Source organism: Entelurus aequoreus, linkage group LG08 (assembly GCF_033978785.1).
Source record: "Entelurus aequoreus isolate RoL-2023_Sb linkage group LG08, RoL_Eaeq_v1.1, whole genome shotgun sequence".
NCBI lineage: Eukaryota > Metazoa > Chordata > Actinopteri > Syngnathiformes > Syngnathidae > Entelurus > Entelurus aequoreus.
The window spans coordinates 58,710,480-58,737,979 of record NC_084738.1 but is presented as its reverse complement, the minus strand read 5'-3'; the positions used below and the strand labels follow the sequence as shown (position 1 = coordinate 58,737,979).

The following is a 27,500-nucleotide window of genomic DNA, read 5'->3' as shown; positions in this document are numbered from 1 at the left end:
GCGAGTGAAATGCTGTCCTCGTGTGGAATGTTTGTCTGAGAAAAAATCATTTTTATTCCGACAAAACAATGTTAAAAAATTCTACTTAAAAATGGCTAAGTCTGCAGAAAAAAAGTACGCAACACAACATGTGCTTGTTTTGTTGTGCACCAGAAGACTGATGTGAGATACATGTACAGATAGGACAGTACAGATAGGACAGCAGTCGTAACTTAAGAAACTTATTTTTCCCAACACAGCCTTAAGTTAGGGTTATTTTAGGAAGATCTAACCCTAAACCCATAACCTCTAACCCAGAGGTCACCAACCTTTTTGAAACCAAGAGCTACTTCTTGGGTACTGATTAATGCGAAGGGCTATCAGTTTGATACACACTTAAATAAATTGCCAGAAATAGCCAATTTGCTCAATTTACCTTTAACTCTATGTTATTATTAATAATTAATGATATTTACACTTAATTGAACGGTTTAAAAGAGGAGAAATTACGAAAAAAATGACAATAAAATTTTTAAACATAGTTTATCTTCAATTTCGACTCTTTAAAATTCAAAATTTAACCGAAAAAAAGAAGAAAAAAACTAGCTAATTTGAATCTTTAAAAAAAAAAAAAGTATTAAAAAAAGAATTTATGGAACATCATTAGTAATTTTTCCTGATTAAGATTAATTTTAGAATTTTGATGACATGTTTTGAATAGGTTAAAATCCAATCTACACTTTGTTATAATATATAACAAATTGGACCAAGCTATATTTCTAACAAAGACAAATCATTATTTCTTCTAGATTTTCCAGAACAAAAATTTTAAAAGAAATTCAAAAGACTTTGAAATAAGATTCAAATTTGATTCTACAGATTTTCTAGATTTGCCAGAATAATTTTTTTAAATTTTAATCATAATAAGTTTGAAGAAATATTTCACAAATATTCTTCGTCGAAAAAACAGAAGCTAAAATGAAGAATTAAATTACAATTTATTTATTATTCTTTACAATAAAAAAAATAATTTACTTGAACATTGATTTAAATTGTCAGGAAAGAAGAGGAAGGAATTTAAAAGATAAAAAGGTATATGTGTTTAAAAATCCTAAAATCACTTTTAAGGTTGTATTTTTTCTCTAAAATTGTCTTTCTGAAAGTTATAAGAAGCAAAGTAAAAAAAATTATGAATTTATTTAAACAAGTGAAGACCAAGTTTTTAAAATATTTTCTTGGATTTTCAAATTCTATTTGAGTTTTGTCTCTCTTAGAATTAAAAATGTCGGGCAAAGCGAGACCAGCTTGCTAGTAAATAAATACAATTCAAAACATAGAGGCAGCTCACTGGTAAGTGCTGCTATTTGAGCTATTTTTAGAACACGCCAGCAGGCTACTCATCTGGTCCTTACAGGCTACCTGGTGCCCGCGGGCACCGCGTTGGTGACCCCTGCTCTAACCCATAACTCTAACCCAGCTAATGAACATAATTTGCTTTGACTTAAAGGTGCCCTATTATGCAAAAGCATTTTTTCTTACCTATTGGTACCTGTTTTTCTTTCAAATTTGATTAATTTGTGACGTCAGCGGACTATCCATATATGGTAGAAGTTTACCCTTCTTTTTCTCTATCCTCTTGTTGTGGGGCAGACTGGCTCGTGCATGCACATGCATCCTCCGCCGTTGCCATTTCTAATACCAAGTAGCAAATAGTTCTAACTTTCATCTGTTAGTAGTCTCGTTGTGGAAGCGTTTAAAAACTTCAACACGGCTGACGGGGAGAAGACGCTGTAAATAAGACGGCACACCCTGAACCTGAAGATGGTCTGGACAACATAATCCATGCAACATTTTGAGCAAAGAAGCATCATTACACGTTATGTAGACCACTAGGAAGAGTTTTAAATGTAGAATAAAGATCATAATATGACCATTTTAAGCAAAGATGGTGAAGATGACACAACCAAAAAGGATAGTTTGATCCTGTTACCTGATTAATAGGGGTGTGAATCTTTGGGCACCTAACGATTCGATCTGATTCTGATTCCTGAGGTGACGATTCGATTCAGAATCGATTCTCAGTTCAAACCGATTCTGGCAGTGTATTATTTGGTCTAATAATTAGAGATGTCCGATAATGGCTTTTTTGCCGATATCCGATATTGTCCAACTCTTAATTACCGATTGCGATATCAACCGAGTTCAACCCGGTGGACGAGAGGGTAGCCTCCCTCCGCCTTCGGGTGGGGGGACGGGTCCTGACTGTTGTTTGTGCTTACGCACCAAACAGCAGTTCAGAGTACCCACCCTTTTTGGATACACTCGAGGGAGTACTGGAAAGTGCTCCCCCGGGTGATTCCCTTGTCCTACTGGGTGACTTCAACGCTCATGTTGGCAGCGACAGTGAAACCTGGAGAGGTGTGATTGGGAAGAATGGCCGCCCGGATCTGAACCCGAGTGGTGTTTTGTTATTGGACTTTTGTGCTCGTCACAGATTGTCCATAACGAACACCATGTTCAAGCATAAGGGTGTCCATATGTGCACTTGGCACCAGGACACCCTAGGCCGCAGTTCCATGATCGACTTTGTAGTTGTGTCGTCGGATTTGCGGCCTCATGTTTTGGACACTCGGGTGAAGAGAGGGGCGGAGCTTTCTACCGATCACCACCCGGTGGTGAGTTGGCTGCGATGGTGGGGGAGGATGCCGGACAGACCTGGCAGGCCCAAACGCATTGCGAGGGTCTGCTGGGAACGTCTGGCAGAGTCTCCTGTCAGAGAGAGTTTCAATTCCCACCTCCGGAAGAACTTTGAACATGTCACGAGGGAGGTGCTGGACATTGAGTCCGAGTGGACCATGTTCCGCACCTCTATTGTCGAGGCGGCTGATTGGAGCTGTGGCCGCAAGGTAGTTGGTGCCTGTCGTGGCGGTAATCCTAGAACCCGTTGGTGGACACCGGCGGTGAGGGATGCCGTCAAGCTGAAGAAGGAGTCCTATCGGGTTCTTTTGGCTCATGGGACTCCGGAGGCAGCAGACAGGTACCGACAGGCCAAGCGGTGTGCGGCTTCAACGGTCGCGGAGGCAAAAACTCGGACATGGGAGGAGTTCGGCGAGGCCATGGAAAATGACTTCCGGACGGCTTCGAAGCGATTCTGGACCACCATCCGGAAGGGGAAGCAGTGCACTGTCAACACCGTGTATGGTGCGGATGGTGTTCTGCTGACCTCGACTGCGGATGTTGTGGATCAGTGGAGGGAATACTTCGAAGACCTCCTCAATCCCACCGACACGTCTTCCTATGAGGAAGCAGTGCCTGGGGAATCTGGGGTGGGCTCTCCTATTTCTGGGGCTGAGGTTGCTGAGGTAGTTAAAAAGCTCCTCGGTGGCAAGGCCCCGGGGGTGGATGAGATCCGCCCGGAGTTCCTTAAGGCTCTGGATGCTGTGGGGCTGTCTTGGTTGACAAGACTCTGCAGCATCGCGTGGACATCGGGGGCGGTACCTCTGGATTGGCAGACCGGGGTGGTGGTTCCTCTCTTTAAGAAGGGGAACCGGAGGGTGTGTTCCAACTATCGTGGGATCACACTCCTCAGCCTTCCCGGTAAGGTCTATTCGGGTGTACTGGAGAGGAGGCTACGCCGGATAGTCGAACCTCGGATTCAGGAGGAACAGCGTGGTTTTCGTTCTGGTCGTGGAACTGTGGACCAGCTCTATACTCTCGGCAGGGTTCTTGAGGGTGCATGGGAGTTTGCCCAACCAGTCTACATGTGTTTTGTGGACTTGGAGAAGGCATTCGACCGTGTCCCTCGGGAGGTCCTGTGGGGAGTGCTCAGAGAGTATGGGGTATCGGACTGTCTGATTGTGGCTGTCCGCTCCCTGTACGATCAGTGTCAGAGCTTGGTCCGCATTGCCGGCAGTAAGTCGGACACGTTCCCAGTGAGGGTTGGACTCCGCCAAGGCTGCCCTTTGTCACCGATTCTGTTCATAACTTTTATGGACAGAATTTGTAGGCGCAGTCAAGGCGTTGAGGGGATCCGGTTTGGTGGCTGCAGGATTAGGTCTCTGCTTTTTGCAGATGATGTGGTCCTGATGGCTTCATCTGGCCAGGATCTTCAGCTCTCACTGGATCGGTTCGTAGCCGAGTGTGAAGCGACTGGGATGAGAATCAGCACCTCCAAGTCAGAGTCCATGGTTCTTGCCCGGAAAAGGGTGGAGTGCCATCTCCGGGTTGGGGAGGAGACCCTGCCCCAAGTGGAGGAGTTCAAGTACCTAGGAGTCTTGTTCACGAGTGAGGGAAAAGTGGATCGTGAGATCGACAGGCGGATCGGTGCGGCTTCTTCAGTAATGCGGACGCTGTATCGGTCCGTTGTGGTGAAGAAGGAGCTGAGCCGGAAGGCAAAGCTCTCAATTTACCGGTCGATCTACGTTCCCATCCTCACCTATGGTCATGAGCTTTGGGTCATGACCGAAAGGACAAGATCACGGGTACAGGCGGCCGAAATGAGTTTCCTCCGCTGGGTGGCGGGGCTCTCCCTTAGAGATAGGGTGAGAAGCTCTGCCATCCGGGGGGAGCTCAAAGTAAAGCCGCTGCTCCTCCACATCAAGAGGAGCCAGATGAGGTGGTTCGGGCATCTGGTCAGGATGCCACCCGAACGCCTCCCTCGGGAGGTGTTTAGGGCACGTCCAACCGGTAGGAGGCCACGGGGAAGACCCAGGACACGTTGGGAAGACTATGTCTCCCGGTTGGCCTGGGAACGCCTCGGGATCCCCCGGGAGGAGCTGGACGAAGTGGCTGGGGAGAGGAAAATCTGGGCTTCTCTGCTTAGGCTGCTGCCCCCGCGACCCGACCTCGGATAAGCGGAAGAAGATGGATGGATGGATGGATATCAACCGATACCGATATATACAGTCGTGGAATTAACACATTATTATGCCTAATTTTGTTGTGATGCCCCGCTGGATGCATTGAACAATGTAACAAGGTTTTCCAAAATAAATCAACTCAAGTTATGGAAAAAAATGCCATATTTATTATTGAAGTCACAAAGTGCACTATTTTTTTTAACATGCCTCAAAACAGCAGCTTGGAATTTGGGACATGCTCTCCCTGAGAGGGCATGAGGAGGTTGAGGTGGGCAGGGTTGAGGTGGGCGGGGTTGAGGTGGGGGGATGTAGCGGGGGGTGTATATTGTAGCGTCCCCTAAGAGTTAATGCTGCAAGGGGTTCTGGGTATTTGTTCTGTTGTGTTTATGTTGTGTTAAAGTTAACTTAACTTTACGGTGCGGATGTTCTCCCGAAATGTGTTTGTCATTCTTGTTTGGCGTGGGTTCACAGTGTGGCGCATATTTGTAACAGTGTTAAAGTTTTTTGTACGGCCACCCTCAGTGTGACCTGTATGGCTGTTGACCAAGTATGCATTGCATTCACTCGTGTGTGCGAAAAGCCGTAGATATTATGTGACTGGGCCGGCACGCAAAGGCAGTGCCTTTAAGGTTTATTGGCGCTCTGTACTTCTCCCTACGTCCTTGTACACAGCGGCGTTTTTAAAAAGTCATACTGATAATTTCCGATATTACATTTTAAAGCATTTATCGGCCGATAATATCGACAGTCCGATATTATCGGACATCCCTAATAATAATTGTAATGACAGTTTTCAAAATATGCATGGAAATGGCCTAAAACATAGGTTTTAAAATTGATTCTTATATATATCTTTTAAAAATTTAGAAAACTATGAATCAATTTAAAATCGGAACGATTAAGAATGGCGATTCCAATGTGAATCGATTTTTTGTGCACCCTTGCTGATTGGCTGTTTGTGTGCCCCTCCCACTGATCAGTGATCACTTCCTGCGTTACCAGAGAGCGAGTGTCTTTGTTCGTGCAACCAACCGTGTTTCCATACATACCAAAAAAATCGAACTTTTATCAAAAGCATTTTTTTGTTGATATCGATTATTATTTGGATTAAATGTATCGATATAATTTTTTTCATTAATTAGAACTATTAAAACTGAGTCCAATTACAGTAAGTGTGTTTAGCAGGACTGTGAGTCTTTGGGCCCCACACGATTCGATTCAGAACGATTTTTCGACTCATAATCTATACTTTTTAAATAACATTGGGTGTCAGTTCGGGCATCTGGTCAGGATGCCACCCGAACGCCTCCCTAGGGAGGTTTTTAGGGCACGTCCGACCGGTAGGAGGCCACGGGGAAGACCCAGGACACGTTGGGAAGACTATGTCTCCCGGCTGGCCTGGGAACGCCTCGGGATCCCCCGGGAAGAGCTGGACGAAGTGGCTGGGGAGAGGGAAGTCTGGGTTTCCCTGCTTAAGGCTGTTGCCCCCGCGACCCGACCTCGGATAAGCGGAAGAAGATGGATGGATGGATGGATGGGTGTCAGTTCTATGATTAACTACATTCCTCCGTAAAATAAACAGCTCTGATCAATTTCTATATTACTTAAAAGAAAACTGTTTTTGTTTAATAAAATATTTTTTAATCAGTTAAGAATTGTGACAAATAAGAATCGCGATTAGTCTGAAAATCGATTTAAAACATTTTTTTTTTGTTTTGTTCAACCAAGCCTTTATTTGTTTTCGACAATAACCAGAATAATATCGAAAACCATGACGATATCGCACCATGCGATTTAGATATCGCTGCATCCCTTCTGTGTAGCGCACATATCTTTTGGCTTGTTTGCGGGATTCCATGTCAGAATGTAACAAAAAAAAAAGCCTGAGTAAGCGGGTCGACAACAGTTTTTCACATGAATCAGTCTCGCTTGTGAGGAGCAGTCCAACAAGTATCATCCCAGATATCATTCACGGTGGAGTTTGAATAATAACCGCTTCTCAACAAAGACTGTAACCACATCCCTCGTCCAAGCTTTGCCCTCCTGATTGTGTGTTTTAGGGATCCCACAGGAATCTACTGCACATACATTCCCACTAGTGTGGCTCAGCTGAGAGGCCCTTTGTGTGCCCTGTGTTGCATGGATTGGGTGGGGCTGAAGCGGGGGGGTGGGGGTGGCATCCATCCCATTCATCCCATCTCTTGTGATTTGTTTGTGGTGAGTGTGTGTTGAATGGTCCCCCCCTCCCCCTCCTGATGTAATGATCCCTTCACTTCCTAAAGCACTCAGCCATGACCATCACCTTTCTCCCAGCATGACCCCCCCCCCCCCCCCCCCCCCCAGAACCAACATCTACATATGTAAAATCCCTGGTCGTAGCCCTGATAGGCTTGGAATGGATTCCAGCAATTAGACGGTTACAAAGTCATTTAAAAGAGCATCCAGTCATATATATGTAGATGTATCTAGTTGAGGATGTGACATGTGGAACCCATGATGTAGAAGTATCTAGTTGAAGATGTGACATGTGGAACCCATGATGTAGAAGTATCCAGTTGAAGATGTGGCATGCGGAACCCATGATGTGGAAGTAACTGGTTTAAGATGTGACATGTGGAACCCGTGATGTAGAAATATCTAATTGAAGATGTGACATGTGGAACCCGTGATGTACAAGTATTTAGTTGAAGATGTGGCATGTGGAACCCATGATGTGGAAGAATCAAGTTGAAGATGTGACATGTGGAACCCGTGATGTGGAAGAATCAAGTTGAAGATGTGACATGTGGAACCCGTGATGTAGAAGTATCTAGTTGAAGATGTGACATGTGGAACCCGTGATGTAGAAGTATCTAGTTGAAGATGTGACATGTGGAACCCATGATGTAGCAGTATCTAGTTGAAGATGTGACATGTGGAACCCGTGATGTAGAAGTATCTAGTTGAAGATGTGACATGTGGAACCCATGATGTAGAAGTATCCAGTTTAAGATGTGGCATGCGGAACCCATAATGTGGAAGTATCTGGTTTAAGATGTGACATGTGGAACCCGTGATGTAGAAGTATCTAATTGAAGATGTGACATGTGGAACCCGTGATGTAGAAGTATCTAGTTGAAGATGTGACGTGTGGAACCCGTGATGTAGAAGTATCTAGTTGAAGATGTAACATGTGGAACCCGTGATGTAGAAGTATCTAGTTGAAGATGTAACATGTGGAACCCATGATGTGGAAGTATCTGGTTGAAGATGTAACATGTGGAACCCGTGATGTAGAAGTATCTAGTTGAAGATGTGACATGTGGAACCCGTGATGTAGAAGTATCTAGTTGAAAATGTGACATGTGGAACCCGTGATGTAGAAGTATCTAGTTGAAGATGTAACATGTGGAACCCGTGATGTAGAAGTATCTAGTTGAAGATGTAACATGTGGAACCCATGATGTGGAAGTATCTGGTTGAAGATGTAACATGTGGAACCCGTGATGTAGAAGTATCTAGTTGAAGATGTGACATGTGGAACCCGTGATGTAGAAGTATCTAGTTGAAGATGTGACATGTGGAACCCGTGATGTAGAAGTATCTAGTTGAAAATGTGACATGTGGAACCCGTGATGTAGAAGTATCTAGTTGAAGATGTGACATGTGGAACCCATGATGTAGAAGTATCTAGTTGAAGATGTGACATGTGGAACCCGTGATGTAGAAGTATCTAGTTGAAGATGTAACATGTGGAACCCGTGATGTAGAAGTATCTAGTTGAAGATGTAACATGTGGAACCCGTGATGTAGAAGTATCTAGTTGAAGATGTGACATGTGGAACCCGTGATGTAGAAGTATCTAGTTGAAGATGTAACATGTGCAACCCATGATGTAGAAGTATCTGGTTGAAGATGTGACATGTGGAACCCACGATCTAGAAGTATCTAGTTGAAGATGTGACATGTGGAACCCACGATCTAGAAGTATCTAGTTGAAGATGTGACATGTGGAACCCATGATGTAGAAGTATCTGGTTGAAAATGTGACATGTGGAACCCGTGATGTATCTAATTGAAGAACCCGTGATGTATCTAATTGAAGATGTGACATGTGGAGCCCGTGATGTAGATGTATCTAGTTGAAGATGTGACATGTGGAACCCATGATATAGAAGTATCTAGCTGAAATGTGACATGTGGAACCCAGGATGTAGAAGTATCTAGTTGAAAATGTGACATGTGGAACCTGTGATGTAGAAGTATCTAGTTGAAGATGTAACATGTGAAACCCGTGATATAGAAGTATCTAGCTGAAGATGTGACATGTGGAACCCGCAATGTACAAGTATCTGGTTGAATATGTGACATGTGGAACCTGTGATGTAGAAGTATCTAGTTGAAGATGTGACATGTGGAACCTGTGATGTATCTAATTGAAGAACCTGTGATGTATCTAATTGAAGATGTGACATGTGGAACCCATGATGTGGAAGTATATGGTTGAAGATGTGACTTGTTGAACCCGTGATGTACAAGTATTTAGTTGAAGATGTGACATGTGGAACCCGTGATGTACAAGTATTTAGTTGAAGATGTGACATGTGGAACCCATGATGTGGAAGTATCTGGTTGAAGATGTGACAAGTGGAACCTGTGATGTAGAAGTATTTAGTTGAAGATGTGACATGTGGAACCCATAATGTGGAAGTATCTGGTTGAAGATGTGACAAGTGGAACCCGTGATGTAGAAGTATTTAGTTGCAGATGTGACATGTGGAACCCATGATGTGGAAGTATCTAGTTGAAGATGTGACATGTGGAACCCTTGATATAGAAGTATCTAGCTGAAGATGTGACATGTGGAACCCAGGATGTAGAAGTATCTAGTTGAAAATGTGACATGTGGAACCCATGATGTAGAAGTATCTAGTTGAAGATGTAACATGTGTAACCCGTGATGTAGAAGTATCTAGTTGAAGATGTGACATGTGGAACCCGTGATGTAGAAGTATCTAGTTGAAGATGTAACATGTGGAACCCGTGATGTAGAAGTATCTAGTTGAAGATGTGAGATGTGGAACCCGTGATGTAGAAGTATCTAGTTGAAGATGTAACATGTGGAACCCGTGATGTAGAAGTATCTAGTTGAAGATGTAACATGTGGAACCCGTGATGTAGAAGTATCTAGTTGAAGATGTGACATGTGGAACCCGTGATGTAGAAGTATCTAGTTGAAGATGTAACATGTGAAACCCATGATGTAGAAGTATCTAGTTGAAGATGTGACAGGTGGAACCCACGATCTAGAAGTATCTAGTTGAAGATGTGACATGTGGAACCCACGATCTAGAAGTATCTAGTTGAAGATGTGACATGTGGAACCCATGATGTAGAAGTATCTGGTTGAAAATGTGACATGTGGAACCCGTGATGTATCTAATTGAAGAACCCGTGATGTATCTAATTGAAGGTGTGACATCTGGAACCCGTGATGTAGATGTATCTAGTTGAAGATGTGACATGTGGAACCCATGATATAGAAGTATCTAGCTGAAATGTGACATGTGGAACCCAGGATGTAGAAGTATCTAGTTGAAAATGTGACATGTGGAACCCGTGATGTAGAAGTATCTAGTTGAAGATGTAACATGTGAAACCCGTGATATAGAAGTATCTAGTTAAGGATGTGACATGTGGAACCCATGATGTAGAAGTATCTAGTTGAAGATGTGACATGTGGAACCCGCAATGTACAAGTATCTGGTTGAAGATGTGACATGTAGAACCCTTGATATAGAAGTATCTAGCTGAAGATGTGACATGTGGAACCCAGGATGTAGAAGTATCTAGTTGAAAATGTGACATGTGGAACCCATGATGTAGAAGTATCTAGTTGAAGATGTGACATGTGAAACCTATGATGTAGACGTATCTAGTTGAAGATGTAACATGTGGAACCCGTGATGTAGAAGTATCTAGTTGAAGATGTGACATGTAGAATCCGCAATGTGGAAGTATCTGGTTGAAGATGTGACATGTGGAATCCATGATGTGGAAGTATCTGGTTGAAGATGTGACATGTGGAACCCGTGATGTAGAAGTATCTAGTTGAAGATGTGACATGTGGAACCCGTGATGTAGAAGTATTTAGTTGAAGATGTAACATGTGGAACCCGTGATGTAGAAGTATCTAGTTGAAGATGTAACATGTGGAACCCGTGATGTAGAAGTATCTAGTTGAAGATGTAACATGTGGAACCCGTGATGTAGAAGTATCTAGTTGAAGATGTAACATGTGGAACCCGTAATGTAGAAGTATCTAGCTGAAGATGTAACATGTGGAACCCGTGATGTAGAAGTATTTAGTTGAAGATGTAACATGTGGAACCCGTGATGTAGAAGTATCTAGTTGAAGATGTAACATGTGGAACCCGTGATGTAGAAGTATCTAGTTGAAGATGTAACATGTGGAACCCGTGATGTAGAAGTATCTGGTTGAAGATGTGACATGTGGAACCCGTGATGTAGAAGTATTTAGTTGAAGATGTAACATGTGGAACCCGTGATGTAGAAGTATCTAGTTGAAGATGTAACATGTGGAACCCATGATGTAGAAGTATCTAGTTGAAGATGTGACATGTTGAACCCGTGATGTAGAAGTATTTAGTTGAAGATGTAACATGTGGAACCCGTGATGTAGAAGTATCTGGTTGAAGATGTGACATGTGGAACCCGTGATGTAGAAGTATTTAGTTGAAGATGTAACATGTGGAACCCGTGATGTAGAAGTATCTAGTTGAAGATGTAACATGTGGAACCCATGATGTAGAAGTATCTAGTTGAAGATGTGACATGTTGAACCCGTGATGTAGAAGTATTTAGTTGAAGATGTAACATGTGGAACCCGTGATGTAGAAGTATCTAGTTGAAGATGTAACATGTGGAACCCATGATGTAGAAGTATCTAGTTGAAGATGTGACATGTTGAACCCGTGATGTAGAAGTATTTAGTTGAAGATGTAACATGTGGAACCCGTGATGTAGAAGTATCTGGTTGAAGATGTGACATGTGGAACCCGTGATGTAGAAGTATTTAGTTGAAGATGTAACATGTGGAACCCGTGATGTAGAAGTATCTAGTTGAAGATGTAACATGTGGAACCCATGATGTAGAAGTATCTAGTTGAAGATGTGACATGTTGAACCCGTGATGTAGAAGTATTTAGTTGAAGATGTAACATGTGGAACCCGTGATGTAGAAGTATCTAGTTGAAGATGTGACATGTGGAACCCATGATGTAGAAGTATCTGGTTGAAAATGTGACATGTGGAACCCGTGATGTATCTAATTGAAGAACCCGTGATGTATCTAATTGAAGGTGTGACATCTGGAACCCGTGATGTAGATGTATCTAGTTGAAGATGTGACATGTGGAACCCATGATATAGAAGTATCTAGCTGAAATGTGACATGTGGAACCCAGGATGTAGAAGTATCTAGTTGAAAATGTGACATGTGGAACCCGTGATGTAGAAGTATCTAGTTGAAGATGTAACATGTGAAACCCGTGATATAGAAGTATCTAGTTAAGGATGTGACATGTGGAACCCATGATGTAGAAGTATCTAGTTGAAGATGTGACATGTGGAACCCGCAATGTACAAGTATCTGGTTGAAGATGTGACATGTGGAACCCTTGATATAGAAGTATCTAGCTGAAGATGTGACATGTGGAACCCAGGATGTAGAAGTATCTAGTTGAAAATGTGACATGTGGAACCCATGATGTAGAAGTATCTAGTTGAAGATGTGACATGTGAAACCTATGATGTAGACGTATCTAGTTGAAGATGTAACATGTGGAACCCATGATGTAGAAGTATCTGGTTGAAAATGTGACATGTGGAACCCGTGATGTATCTAATTGAAGAACCCGTGATGTATCTAATTGAAGGTGTGACATCTGGAACCCGTGATGTAGATGTATCTAGTTGAAGATGTGACATGTGGAACCCATGATATAGAAGTATCTAGCTGAAATGTGACATGTGGAACCCAGGATGTAGAAGTATCTAGTTGAAAATGTGACATGTGGAACCCGTGATGTAGAAGTATCTAGTTGAAGATGTAACATGTGAAACCCGTGATATAGAAGTATCTAGTTAAGGATGTGACATGTGGAACCCATGATGTAGAAGTATCTAGTTGAAGATGTGACATGTGGAACCCGCAATGTACAAGTATCTGGTTGAAGATGTGACATGTGGAACCCTTGATATAGAAGTATCTAGCTGAAGATGTGACATGTGGAACCCAGGATGTAGAAGTATCTAGTTGAAAATGTGACATGTGGAACCCATGATGTAGAAGTATCTAGTTGAAGATGTGACATGTGAAACCTATGATGTAGACGTATCTAGTTGAAGATGTAACATGTGGAACCCGTGATGTAGAAGTATCTAGTTGAAGATGTGACATGTAGAATCCGCAATGTGGAAGTATCTGGTTGAAGATGTGACATGTGGAATCCATGATGTGGAAGTATCTGGTTGAAGATGTGACATGTGGAACCCGTGATGTAGAAGTATCTAGTTGAAGATGTGACATGTGGAACCCGTGATGTAGAAGTATTTAGTTGAAGATGTAACATGTGGAACCCGTGATGTAGAAGTATCTAGTTGAAGATGTAACATGTGGAACCCGTGATGTAGAAGTATCTAGTTGAAGATGTAACATGTGGAACCCGTGATGTAGAAGTATCTAGTTGAAGATGTAACATGTGGAACCCGTAATGTAGAAGTATCTAGCTGAAGATGTAACATGTGGAACCCGTGATGTAGAAGTATTTAGTTGAAGATGTAACATGTGGAACCCGTGATGTAGAAGTATCTAGTTGAAGATGTAACATGTGGAACCCGTGATGTAGAAGTATCTAGTTGAAGATGTAACATGTGGAACCCGTGATGTAGAAGTATCTGGTTGAAGATGTGACATGTGGAACCCGTGATGTAGAAGTATTTAGTTGAAGATGTAACATGTGGAACCCGTGATGTAGAAGTATCTAGTTGAAGATGTAACATGTGGAACCCATGATGTAGAAGTATCTAGTTGAAGATGTGACATGTTGAACCCGTGATGTAGAAGTATTTAGTTGAAGATGTAACATGTGGAACCCGTGATGTAGAAGTATCTGGTTGAAGATGTGACATGTGGAACCCGTGATGTAGAAGTATCTGGTTGAAGATGTGACATGCGGAACCCGTGATGTAGAAGTATCTGGTTGAAGATGTGACATGTGGAACCCGTGATGTAGAAGTATCTGGTTGAAGATGTGACATGTGGAACCCGTGATGTAGAAGTATCTGGTTGAAGATGTGACATGTGGAACCCGTGATGTAGAAGTATCTAGTTGAAGATGTGACATGTGGAACCCGTGATGTAGAAGTATTTAGTTGAAGATGTAACATGTGGAACCCGTGATGTAGAAGTATCTAGTTGAAGATGTAACATGTGGAACCCGTGATGTAGAAGTATCTAGTTGAAGATGTAACATGTGGAACCCGTGATGTAGAAGTATCTAGTTGAAGATGTAACATGTGGAACCCGTAATGTAGAAGTATCTAGCTGAAGATGTAACATGTGGAACCCGTGATGTAGAAGTATTTAGTTGAAGATGTAACATGTGGAACCCGTGATGTAGAAGTATCTAGTTGAAGATGTAACATGTGGAACCCGTGATGTAGAAGTATCTAGTTGAAGATGTAACATGTGGAACCCGTGATGTAGAAGTATCTGGTTGAAGATGTGACATGTGGAACCCGTGATGTAGAAGTATTTAGTTGAAGATGTAACATGTGGAACCCGTGATGTAGAAGTATCTAGTTGAAGATGTAACATGTGGAACCCATGATGTAGAAGTATCTAGTTGAAGATGTGACATGTTGAACCCGTGATGTAGAAGTATTTAGTTGAAGATGTAACATGTGGAACCCGTGATGTAGAAGTATCTGGTTGAAGATGTGACATGTGGAACCCGTGATGTAGAAGTATTTAGTTGAAGATGTAACATGTGGAACCCGTGATGTAGAAGTATCTAGTTGAAGATGTAACATGTGGAACCCATGATGTAGAAGTATCTAGTTGAAGATGTGACATGTTGAACCCGTGATGTAGAAGTATTTAGTTGAAGATGTAACATGTGGAACCCGTGATGTAGAAGTATCTAGTTGAAGATGTAACATGTGGAACCCATGATGTAGAAGTATCTAGTTGAAGATGTGACATGTTGAACCCGTGATGTAGAAGTATTTAGTTGAAGATGTAACATGTGGAACCCGTGATGTAGAAGTATCTGGTTGAAGATGTGACATGTGGAACCCGTGATGTAGAAGTATTTAGTTGAAGATGTAACATGTGGAACCCGTGATGTAGAAGTATCTAGTTGAAGATGTAACATGTGGAACCCATGATGTAGAAGTATCTAGTTGAAGATGTGACATGTTGAACCCGTGATGTAGAAGTATTTAGTTGAAGATGTAACATGTGGAACCCGTGATGTAGAAGTATCTAGTTGAAGATGTGACATGTGGAACCCATGATGTAGAAGTATCTGGTTGAAAATGTGACATGTGGAACCCGTGATGTATCTAATTGAAGAACCCGTGATGTATCTAATTGAAGGTGTGACATCTGGAACCCGTGATGTAGATGTATCTAGTTGAAGATGTGACATGTGGAACCCATGATATAGAAGTATCTAGCTGAAATGTGACATGTGGAACCCAGGATGTAGAAGTATCTAGTTGAAAATGTGACATGTGGAACCCGTGATGTAGAAGTATCTAGTTGAAGATGTAACATGTGAAACCCGTGATATAGAAGTATCTAGTTAAGGATGTGACATGTGGAACCCATGATGTAGAAGTATCTAGTTGAAGATGTGACATGTGGAACCCGCAATGTACAAGTATCTGGTTGAAGATGTGACATGTGGAACCCTTGATATAGAAGTATCTAGCTGAAGATGTGACATGTGGAACCCAGGATGTAGAAGTATCTAGTTGAAAATGTGACATGTGGAACCCATGATGTAGAAGTATCTAGTTGAAGATGTGACATGTGAAACCTATGATGTAGACGTATCTAGTTGAAGATGTAACATGTGGAACCCATGATGTAGAAGTATCTGGTTGAAAATGTGACATGTGGAACCCGTGATGTATCTAATTGAAGAACCTGTGATGTATCTAATTGAAGGTGTGACATCTGGAACCCGTGATGTAGATGTATCTAGTTGAAGATGTGACATGTGGAACCCATGATATAGAAGTATCTAGCTGAAATGTGACATGTGGAACCCAGGATGTAGAAGTATCTAGTTGAAAATGTGACATGTGGAACCCGTGATGTAGAAGTATCTAGTTGAAGATGTAACATGTGAAACCCGTGATATAGAAGTATCTAGTTAAGGATGTGACATGTGGAACCCATGATGTAGAAGTATCTAGTTGAAGATGTGACATGTGGAACCCGCAATGTACAAGTATCTGGTTGAAGATGTGACATGTGGAACCCTTGATATAGAAGTATCTAGCTGAAGATGTGACATGTGGAACCCAGGATGTAGAAGTATCTAGTTGAAAATGTGACATGTGGAACCCATGATGTAGACGTATCTAGTTGAAGATGTAACATGTGGAACCCGTGATGTAGAAGTATCTAGTTGAAGATGTGACATGTAGAATCCGCAATGTGGAAGTATCTGGTTGAAGATGTGACATGTGGAATCCATGATGTGGAAGTATCTGGTTGAAGATGTGACATGTGGAACCCGTGATGTAGAAGTATCTAGTTGAAGATGTGACATGTGGAACCCGTGATGTAGAAGTATTTAGTTGAAGATGTAACATGTGGAACCCGTGATGTAGAAGTATCTAGTTGAAGATGTAACATGTGGAACCCGTGATGTAGAAGTATCTAGTTGAAGATGTAACATGTGGAACCCGTGATGTAGAAGTATCTAGTTGAAGATGTAACATGTGGAACCCGTAATGTAGAAGTATCTAGCTGAAGATGTAACATGTGGAACCCGTGATGTAGAAGTATTTAGTTGAAGATGTAACATGTGGAACCCGTGATGTAGAAGTATCTAGTTGAAGATGTAACATGTGGAACCCGTGATGTAGAAGTATCTAGTTGAAGATGTAACATGTGGAACCCGTGATGTAGAAGTATCTGGTTGAAGATGTGACATGTGGAACCCGTGATGTAGAAGTATTTAGTTGAAGATGTAACATGTGGAACCCGTGATGTAGAAGTATCTAGTTGAAGATGTAACATGTGGAACCCATGATGTAGAAGTATCTAGTTGAAGATGTGACATGTTGAACCCGTGATGTAGAAGTATTTAGTTGAAGATGTAACATGTGGAACCCGTGATGTAGAAGTATCTGGTTGAAGATGTGACATGTGGAACCCGTGATGTAGAAGTATCTGGTTGAAGATGTGACATGCGGAACCCGTGATGTAGAAGTATCTACAAACCCCGTTTCCATATGAGTTGGGAAATTGTGTTAGATGTAAATATAAACGGAATACAATGATTTGGAAATCCTTTTCAACCCATATTCAATTGAATGCACTACAAAGACAAAATATTTGATGTTCAAACTCATAAACTTAATTTTTTTTTTTGCAAATAATAATTAACTTAGAATTTCATGGCTGCAACACGTGCTAAAGTAGTTGGGAAAGGGCATGTTCACCACTGTGTTACATGGCCTTTCCTTTTAACAACACTCAGTAAACGTTTGGGAACTGAGGAGACACATTTTTGAAGCTTCTCAGGTGGAATTCTTTCCCATTCTTGCTTGATGTGCAGCGTAAGTTGTTCAACGGTCCGGGGGTCTCCGTTGTGGTATTTTAGGCTTCATATTGCGCCACACATTTTCAATGGGAGACAGGTCTGGACTACAGGCAGGCCAGTCTAGTACCTGCACTCTTTTACTATGAAACCACGTTGATGTAACACATAGCTTGGCATTGTCTTGCTGAAATAAGCAGGGGCTTCCATGGTAACGTTGCTTGGATGGCAACATATGTTGCTCCAAAACCTGTATATACCTTTCAGCTTTAATGGCGCCTTCACAGATGTGTAAGTTACTCATGTCTTGGGCACTAATACACCCCCATACCATCACACATGCTGGCTTTTCAACTTTGTGCCTTTAACAATCTGGATGGTTCTTTTCCTCTTTGGTCCGAAAACATTTGAAATGTGGACTCGTCAAACCACAGAACACTTTTCCACTTTGTATCAGTCCATCTTAGATGAGCTCAGGCCCAGCGAAGCCGATGGCGTTTCTGGGTGTTGTTGATAAACGGTTTTTGCCTTGCATAGGAGAGTTTTAACTTGCACTTACAGATGTAGCGACCAACTGTAGTTACTGACAGTGGGTTTCTGAAGTGTTCCTGAGCCCATGTGGTGATATCCTTTACACACTGATGTCGCTTGTTGATGCAGTACTGCCTGAGGGATCGAAGGTCACGGGCTTAGCTGCTTACGTGCAGTGATTTCTCCAGATTCTCTGAACCCTTTGATGATATTACGGAGCGTAGATGGTGAAATCCCTCAATTCCTTGCAATAGCTGGTTGAGAAAGGTTTTTCTTAAACTGTTCAACAATTTGCTCACGCATTTGTTGACAAAGTGGTGACCCTCGCCCCATCCTTGTTTGTGAATGACTGAGCATTTCATGGAATCTACTTTTACACCCAATCATGGCACCCACCTGTTCCCAATTTGCCTGTTCACCTGTGGGATGTTCCAAATAAGTGTTTGATGAGCATTCCTCAACTTTATCAGTATTTATTGCCACCTTTCCCAACTTCTTTGTCACGTGTTGCTGGCATCAAATTCTAAAGTTAATGATTATTTGCAAAAAAAATTTTTTTTATCAGTTTGAACATCAAATATGTTGTCTTTGTAGCATATTCAACTGAATATGGGTTGAAAATGATTTGCAAATCATTGTATTCCGTTTATATTTACATCTAACACAATTTCCCAACTCATATGGAAACGGGGTTTGTAGTTGAAGATGTGACATGTGGAATCCATGATGTGGAAGTATCTGGTTGAAGATGTGACATGTGGAATCCGCAATGTGGAAGTATCTGGTTGAAGATGTGACATGTGGAATCCGCTATGTGGAAGTATCTAGTTGAAGATGTGACATGTGGAATCCATGATGTGGAAGTATCTGGTTGAAGATGTGACATGTGGAATCCGCAATGTGGAAGTATCTAGTTGAAGATGTGACATGTGGAATCCGCAATGTGGAAGTATCTGGTTGAAGATGTGACATGTGGAATCCATGATGTGGAAGTATCTGGTTGAAGATGTGACATGTGGAACCAAAACAATATATATTGACTTTTTTTTTTGGTCCCGGGGACCTGGATGGGTCTCCGTCATAAAAATGTTCAAATTAGGTCGTATGTTGTTTTTTCCATGCTTAAATCTGTGTATCAGTGGTTGTCAAACTTCTTTCACCAAGTACTCCCTCAGAAAACACTTGGTTCTCCAAGTACCACCATAATGACCAACATTAAAGTACAGTAGCGTAGTAGGCTTAGGTATTCATAAAAAAACAAGGCAGACAAGCCAATGCAACGTTACAAACAGTTTGACCAGTAACACTGTGTTTGAACATTTGATGAAGTGATTCTTTTTACTAGTACCACAGTTTGAGAATCACTGGTCTACATCAATTTCAGATATATGTTGATACAAGTTTTGAATTATAATTTTTATTTTTTTTACGCCCTTTTAGTTAAAGAAAACCTTGTTTTTTTAATGTCAAAAACATTATTTATTACAAAGTGGAATATTTGATGTGAGGTATTTGGAGTCAATGATTTTTGTATTTTTTTTAATGATTTTTTTTACAACTACTTTTTTTAATCCCATTAAAATTCCATTCATTCTAAAAGTGTTAAAAATAATTAATACATTTTTATTAGATTTTTTCAACCCATACATCTCGAGATCAACTTCAGATCTATCAGTCGATTTTAAATTTGTATTACTTTGTTCATGTTTTTTTTTGGGTTTGTTTTAGGCCCTTTTTGTCAAAGAAAATGTGTTTTTTATGGAAAACACACAAAAAATACAATATTTTCCCGAAAAAATATTTTAAAATGTAATATTTGATGTTAAGTAAATATTTTTGATTTATTATTATTATTTGAGCAATGACAGTTTAAACAGCCTGCATGGCAGCTTTGTGTTATTAGCGTCACCATGGCAACTTATTCTTGTCACAATTCCACTTTTTTTACGTTTTATTTTGAAATGTGAATCAAACGTGCCGCGGGTCGTTACAAGTTAGTTGCGGCCGCAGTTTGGACGCCTCTGACATGGAGCGCCGAGACGCGGTCACTTTGCTGCCGAATGAAAGCAGGAAGGAAGAGGAGAAGCACCACTCTCTCTCTGTTTCTAAACTTTAGACCTCAGACAGGAAAAACCTGGAAGACTTTTATTTTTGGAAAGAGGATGTTTTATTTTCGGAGTGTCGCCGTGTTGACGTGCCAGCAGCAGATTTAGTGTGGCGACAGCCTTGCTGTGCATCGTTTCACATCCAGAAAACATTCTGGATCAGATCCACTATCCTCTAAAGCAGGGTTTCTCCACCCTTTTGACATCAGGGCCCAACTTATCTACTACACAGGGGCCCGGGGCCCACTCAAAAATAACACTAGTAATCTTACACTGGATTTGAATGGTATTTAATAATTATATTTGACCTACATGTGTTCATCACAAATATTATTATCAAAACTTAGGTCAGGCTGATTACAAAATAAATACTAATCAAACATACTGCATAAGAAGGGACTCGTAAAAAGTGATGAAAAATGAATATACAAACCCCAAAACCGGTGAAGTTGGCACGTTGTGTAAATTGTAAATAAAAACAGAATTTGCAAATCCTTTTCAACCTATATTCAGTTGAATAGACTGCAAAGACAATATACTTAACGTTCCAATTGGAAAACTTAATTTTTTGGAAAAATATTAGCTCATTTGGTATTTGGAACATGTTTCAAAAAAGCTGGCACAAGTGGCAAAAAAGACTGAGAAAGTTGAGGAATGCTCATTAAACACTTATTTGGAACATCCCACAGGTGTAAATGCTAATTGGGAACAGGTGGGTGCCATGATTGGGTATAAAAGCAGATTCCATGAAATGCTCAGTCATTCACAAACAAGGATGGGGCGAGGGTCACCACTTTGGCAACAAATGCCTGAGCAAATTGTTTAAGAACAACATTTCTCAACCAGTTATTGCAAGGAATTTAGGGATTTCTCCATCTACGGTCCGTAATATCATCAAAGGGTTCAGAGAATCTGGAGAAATCACTGCACGTAAGCGATGATATTACCAGGAACCTTGGATCCATCAGGCGTTAAAAAGCGACAACAGTGTGTAAAGGATATCACCACATGGGCTCAGGAACACTTCAGAAAACCACTACATCTGTAAGTGCAAGTTAAAACTCTACTATGTAAAGCGAAAGCTATTTATCAACAACACCCAGTAACGACGCTGGCTTCGCTGGGCCCAAACTCATCTAAGATGGACTGATGCAAAGTGTAAAAGTGTTCTGTGGTCTGACGAGTCCACATTTCAAATTGTTTTTGGAAACCGTGGACGTCGTGTCCTCCGGAACAAAGAGGAAAAGATCCATCCGGATTGTTATATGCGCAGAGTTGAAAAGCCAGCATCTGTGATGGTATGGGGGTGTCTTAGTGCCCAAGACATGGGTAACTTACACATCTGTGAAGGCGCCATTAATGCTGAAAGGTACATACAGGTTTTGGAGCGATATATGTTACCATCCAAGCAACGTTATCATGGATGCCCCTGCTTATTTCAGCAAGACAATGCCAAGCTTCGTGGTAAAAGAGTGCGGGTACTAGACTGGCCAGCCTGTAGTCCAGACCTGTCTCCCATTGAAAATGTGTGGCGCATTATGAAGCCTATAATGTTGATGAACAACTTAAGCTGTACATCAAGCAAGAATGGGAAAGAATTCCACCTGAGAAGCTTCAAAAATGTGTCTCCTCAGTTCCCAAACGTTTACTGAGTGTTGTTAAATGGAAAGGCCATGTAACACAGTGGTAAAAATGCCCCTGTGCCAACTTTTTTGCAATGTGTTACTGCCATGAAATTTTAAGTTAATGATTTGCCAAAAAAAACACGTTTCTCAGTTCGAACATCAAATATATTTGCAGTCTATTCAATTTGCAAATCATTGTATTCTGTTTTTATTTACCATTTACACAACGTGCCAACTTCACTGGTTGTGGGGTTTGTACATAAAAAATAAATACATTCGAACTAAAGTAATAATGAATAAAAGTAACAATGTTTGTCTCGTAAATAAACTGTCAACAAAATTAAAGTGAAAATTAAAACACACCTTCACCACTTTAGTCATCATTTTTGCGCTTGACTTAAGCCCTAAACGTCTTTGTCGTTTGTTTGATATTGTCAAGTGGTGGTAAAGTGTATTACAACCGAGTACCGCTGCGGCCCATACGGACCACAGCACTCTAGGGGTTAAGAAACAATCCTCTAAAGTCCTTTATGAGCCTCCAAATACAAAAACTTGTTAATACTTTAAAAACACAGCTGGTGCTTAAACGCTGTACCTAAAAAAAAAAAAATTAAAAAGGAAACATACTTATTTTGTCCCAAAAAAAATTGACTTTTTTTTAAAACATTTTTATTACAACAATATAAATAAAATGATTGAAATTGATTATAATGACTAAATGTACTAATTTCACCAATTTGACATACTGTATAATAAAATAAGCCCAAATAGCAAAGAGAAATAAAAAAAAAAGCATGTAAACAAACAGCTTGGGCCTTAAGAGGTATTGTTTTCAAACGGTGTCTGTTACATGGCAGTAAAACGGCTGTTCAAACAAAACAGAAGTCATCGTCATGGACCCACTGGCTGCGCAAGCTCGCTCGCCAATCAGCTAAACTGACTCGGCGAATTCACCGAGGAATTTGTAAAACTGAAACAATGCCGTTTTAAGTTAATACAAACACAGACACTCGTAAACGTGTTAGCATATGAGCTAATGCTAACGACGCTATCTCAATTACATTGCGATAGCGCGTACAAACATGCACGAAAACGCTCCTTACAGACATCAAATATCGGACGGTTTAGTAAGTGAGAATTGTTTTAGTTATATTGCAAACCTTACAAACGTTGCTTGGAGTGACGAATGAAGAATCCGTACAGGTAGAAACGCTACAGATGGCTAGAAGACGGAACAGCATTTCCACACTTGTTGGAAAGCACTAAATGGAAGGCCACTGCTCGTCCAAAGGACGGCGCCCTAGCACAAACAATAACACGCACTTTCGCTGTTTTTCAGAACTATTTGCATTTTGGCCGCAAGCGAAATAAAACCCGTAAATTAGCCGCATTGTTTTACAAGCCGCAGGGTGCAAAGTGTTGGAAAAAAGTAGCGGCCTTTAGTTTGGAATTTACCTCTGCTTTGTTTTTAATAAATACTTAGGCCTACTACGCTACTGTATCTGAATGTTGGTCATAGTGCTGTTTTTCGAAGTCATTGTCTGTTCTGGGAGATCTATATAAATACTCTCTAATCCCACCTCCGTGGCGTACAAAAGACTGAAAAGGTTCCGGCTTAAAAAAACACATTTTGATTGGGTGACGTCAAGGAACACGAATTAGGTGATCGCTTCTTTCACTTTTGGCCCTCACATACTTGTTGCTGCTGCATTTTTGTCAATGAAGTGTAACGTGCAATTATCTGGGCCGGCCCACACACACACAGGTATACACACACACACACACGCACACACACACACACGTGCAGACAGACAGACATGAATGAATGTGCCCCTCCCCCGGCTGGAAGTGCACAGCTGCTGCTGTTTACCATGTCGGGACCAGAAAAACATCCTGTACAGTTCTCTGGCTGCAAAGCTCCCCTCACATAATAAACACGGACCATCGGCACAGCTTGAAGCCCCACTTTGGATGTTTTCTTTAAGAGGGGGGGGGGCTCCCAATCTGAAAGTCCCGCCAAGAATTAACCCCCCCCAATCCAGCTTTGATTGGCAGTGTGTTGGCCAAGGAAGTGACTGTAGTGCAAACAGGAGAGAATGGGCACACAGGTGTGACCTTGGTCTGGTTGGGCCCTTGTTGTGTCTGGGGGGGAAAAGTGGGCGAGGACACTTTAGTGTGGAATGCCAGCGTGTGTTCTCAGTGTTTGTGTACCCTGAAAGCCTTTTGTTGGCGCGCGCACAACAACGTGCTCGTCACACCTGAGCCTGAAGGAACCTTTCCACACTCTGGTGTTTGTTTCCAGTAGGAACGTTTTTTTTTTTACGTGCCGATACCAAACATCCATGAGTGAGATTGGTACCAGTTATATGATTTAAAGGGAGACTGCACTTTTTGTCCTTCACAATCCTTACGTAAGACAACAACATATATGTTTATGTTTGTTTTTTTCATACGATAATGGCTAACAATGCTGTAACTATTCCGCCCGTAAAGCTTTCTAAAAAAACATCCAAAAAGCGTCAACAATACCCCGTTGTAGTGGTAGCGATATTATTAGAATGCTAACAAGGATAAACTATTTTTAGCAGCGCTGTGATCACAGAGAGCTAACAAGCTAATGTTGCTATATTGACATACTGAGCTGCTGCATCGCCTCTGAGTTGGTGGAAGTTCATCCTAGATCAGCTGTGTCTAAACTTTGACTCGGGGGGCCGTATTGGGCTAAAAAGAAAAAAATATTGCTACATTATTGTTACATTATTGCTGCATTACTGTTACATCATCGCTACATTATTGCTGCATTATAGTTACATTATTGTTACATTATTGCTGCAATATTGTTACATTATTGCTGCATTATTGTTACATTGCTGCATTACTGTTGCATTATTGCTGCATTATTGTTAAATTATTGCTGTATTATTGCTGCTTTATTGTTACATTATTGTTATGTTATTGCTGCATTATTGTTACATTATTGCTGCATTATAATTACATTATTGCTGCATTATTGTTACATTATTGCTGCATTATTGTTACATTATTGCTGCATTAATGTTACATTATTGCTGCATTAATGTTACATTATTGCTGCATTGTTACATTATTGCTGCATTATTGTTGCATTATTGTTACATTGTTACATTATTGCTGCAATATTGTTACATTATTGCTGCATTATTGTTACATTATTGCTGCAATATTGTTACATTATTGCTGCATTATTGTTACATTATTGCTGCATTATTGCTGTATTACTGTTGCATTATTGCTGTATTACTGTTACATTATTTCTGTATTACTGTTACATTATTGTTAAATTATTGTTGTATTATTGCTGCTTTATTATGTTATTGCTGCATTATTGTTACATTATTTCTGCATTATAGTTTCATTATTGCTGCATTATTGTTACATTATTGCTGTATTATTGTTACATCATTGTTACATTATTGCTACATTATTGCTGCAATATTGTTGCATTATTGTTACATTATTGCTGCATTATTGTTACATTGCTGCATTATTGTTACATTATTGCTGCATTATTGTTACATTGCTGCTGTATTACTGTTACATTATTGCTGCATTATTGTTAAATTATTGCTGTATTATTGCTGTTTTATTGTTACATTATTGCTGCATTATCGTTAACATTATTGCTGCATTGTTACATTATTGCTGCATTAGTTACATTATTGCTGCATTATTGTTACATTATTGCTACATTATTGTTACAATATTGCTGCATTGTTACGTTATTGCTGCAATATTGCTGCATTATTGTTACGTTATTGCAACGTTATTGCTGCGTTATTGCTACGTTATTGCTGTGTTATTGCTACAATATTGCTGCGTTATTGCTACGTTATTGCTACATTATTGCTAGAGGGACAAGCAGTAGAAAATGGATGGATGGATGTTTGCAGCTGTAATGACCTGTGTTGTTTGTTTGTGTGTTCCAGCGGTGGCCTTCCACAGCCCCCCCGTCACCATCAAGAAGGAGCCGCAGAGCCCGGGCTCGGACCCCAGCCAGTCATGTAGTCACAAGCAGACCTTCAGCTTCCCTAGTGGGGAGCAGTGCCTTTACGCCAGGTACACATGCTAACATGCTAACATAGCATTCATGTTATGCTGCTGAAATGTCTTTGGATTATGTAATGTTGCTGATCACCTTAGGCCACGCCCTCTTTTCTTGATGACGTCCAATAAGCATCCACACAGACTATTTCAATGTCTTGATTGTCCCTCCTTTCCTTTTCCACTTCCTTCCTTCCCACCTTCCCTTCCTATTTCCTTCCCTCCTTTTCTACTTCCTTCCTTCTTTTCTTCCTCCCATCTTCTCCCATTCCTACTTCTTTCCCTTCTTTTGACCTTCCGTTTCCTCCCTCCATCCTTTCCTCCCCCTTACCTTCCCACCTACGTTCTTCTATCCTCCTTCCTTCCCTTCTTTCTTACTAATTTCCCTCCTTTTTCTACTTCCGTCCCTCCTTTCCTACTTCCTTCCCTCCTTTTCTACTTCTTTCCTTCTTTTCTTCCTCCCATCTTCTCCCTTTCCTACCTCCTTCCCTCCCTTAATTTCCTACTTCCTTCCCTTCTTTTGACCTACCGTTTCCTCCCTCCATCCTTTCCTACTTTTCTTTCTTCCTTCCTGTTTCCTTTCCTCCCTCTTACCTTCCCACCTACTTTCTTCCATCCTCCTTCCTTCCCTTCTTTCCTACTAATTCCCCTCCTTTTTCTACTTCCGTCCCTCCTTTCCTATTTCCTTCCCTCCTTTTTTACTTCCTTCCTTTTTTCTTCCTCCCGTCTTCTCCCTTTCCTACCGCCTTCCCTCCCTTAATTTCCTACTTCCTTCCCTTCTTTTGACCTTCCGTTTCCTCCCTCCATCCATTCCTTTCTTCCTTCCTTTCCTCCCTCTTACCTTCCCACCTACTTCCTTATTTTCTACTTTCTTCCATCCTCATTCCTTCCCTTTTTTCCTTCTCATTTCCCTCCTTTTTCTACTTCCGTCCCTCCTTTCCTACTTTCTTACCCCCTAAATCCTCCTTTCCTCCCTCCTTCCTTTTCTACTTCCTTCCTTCCTTCTTTTCTTCCTCCCATCTTCTCCCTTTCCTACCTCCTTCCCTCCCTTAATTTCCTACTTCCCTCCCTTCTTTTGACCTTCCGTTTCCTCCCTCCATTCATTCCTACTTTCTTCTTTTCCTCCCCCTTACCTTCCTTCCCTTCTTTCCTTCTCATTTCCTTTCTTTCCTACCTCCTTCCCTCCCTTAATTTCCTACTTCCCTCCCTTCTTTCCTACTTTCTTTCTTCCTTATTTTCCTCCCCCTTACCTTCCCTTCTTTCCTTCTCATTTCCTTTCTTTCCTACCTCCTTCCCTCCCTTAATTTCCTACTTCCCTCCCTTCTTTCCTACTTTCTTTCCTACTTTCTTTCTTCCTTATTTTCCTCCCCCTTACCTTCCCTTCTTTCCTACTTCCCTCCCTTCTTTTGACCTTCCGTTTCCTCCCTCCATCCTTTCCTACTATCTTTCTTCCTTCCCTTCCCACCTACTTCCTTC

The 27,500-nt window shown here is 41.2% G+C and overlaps 1 protein-coding gene across 6 annotated transcripts in view; it reads left to right on the top strand.

Moving 5' to 3' along the window:
• The window catches only part of etv4 (ETS variant transcription factor 4), a 167,842-nt gene that overhangs the window by 133,487 nt on the left and 6,855 nt on the right, over window positions 1-27,500 (top strand). For all 6 annotated transcript variants that reach the window (XM_062056920.1, XM_062056921.1, XM_062056923.1 and 3 more), the window contains one exon: window positions 25,910-26,039. In XM_062056920.1, coding sequence (XP_061912904.1) covers window positions 25,910-26,039 — 130 coding nt within the window. The remainder of the gene's footprint in view (window positions 1-25,909; window positions 26,040-27,500) is intronic.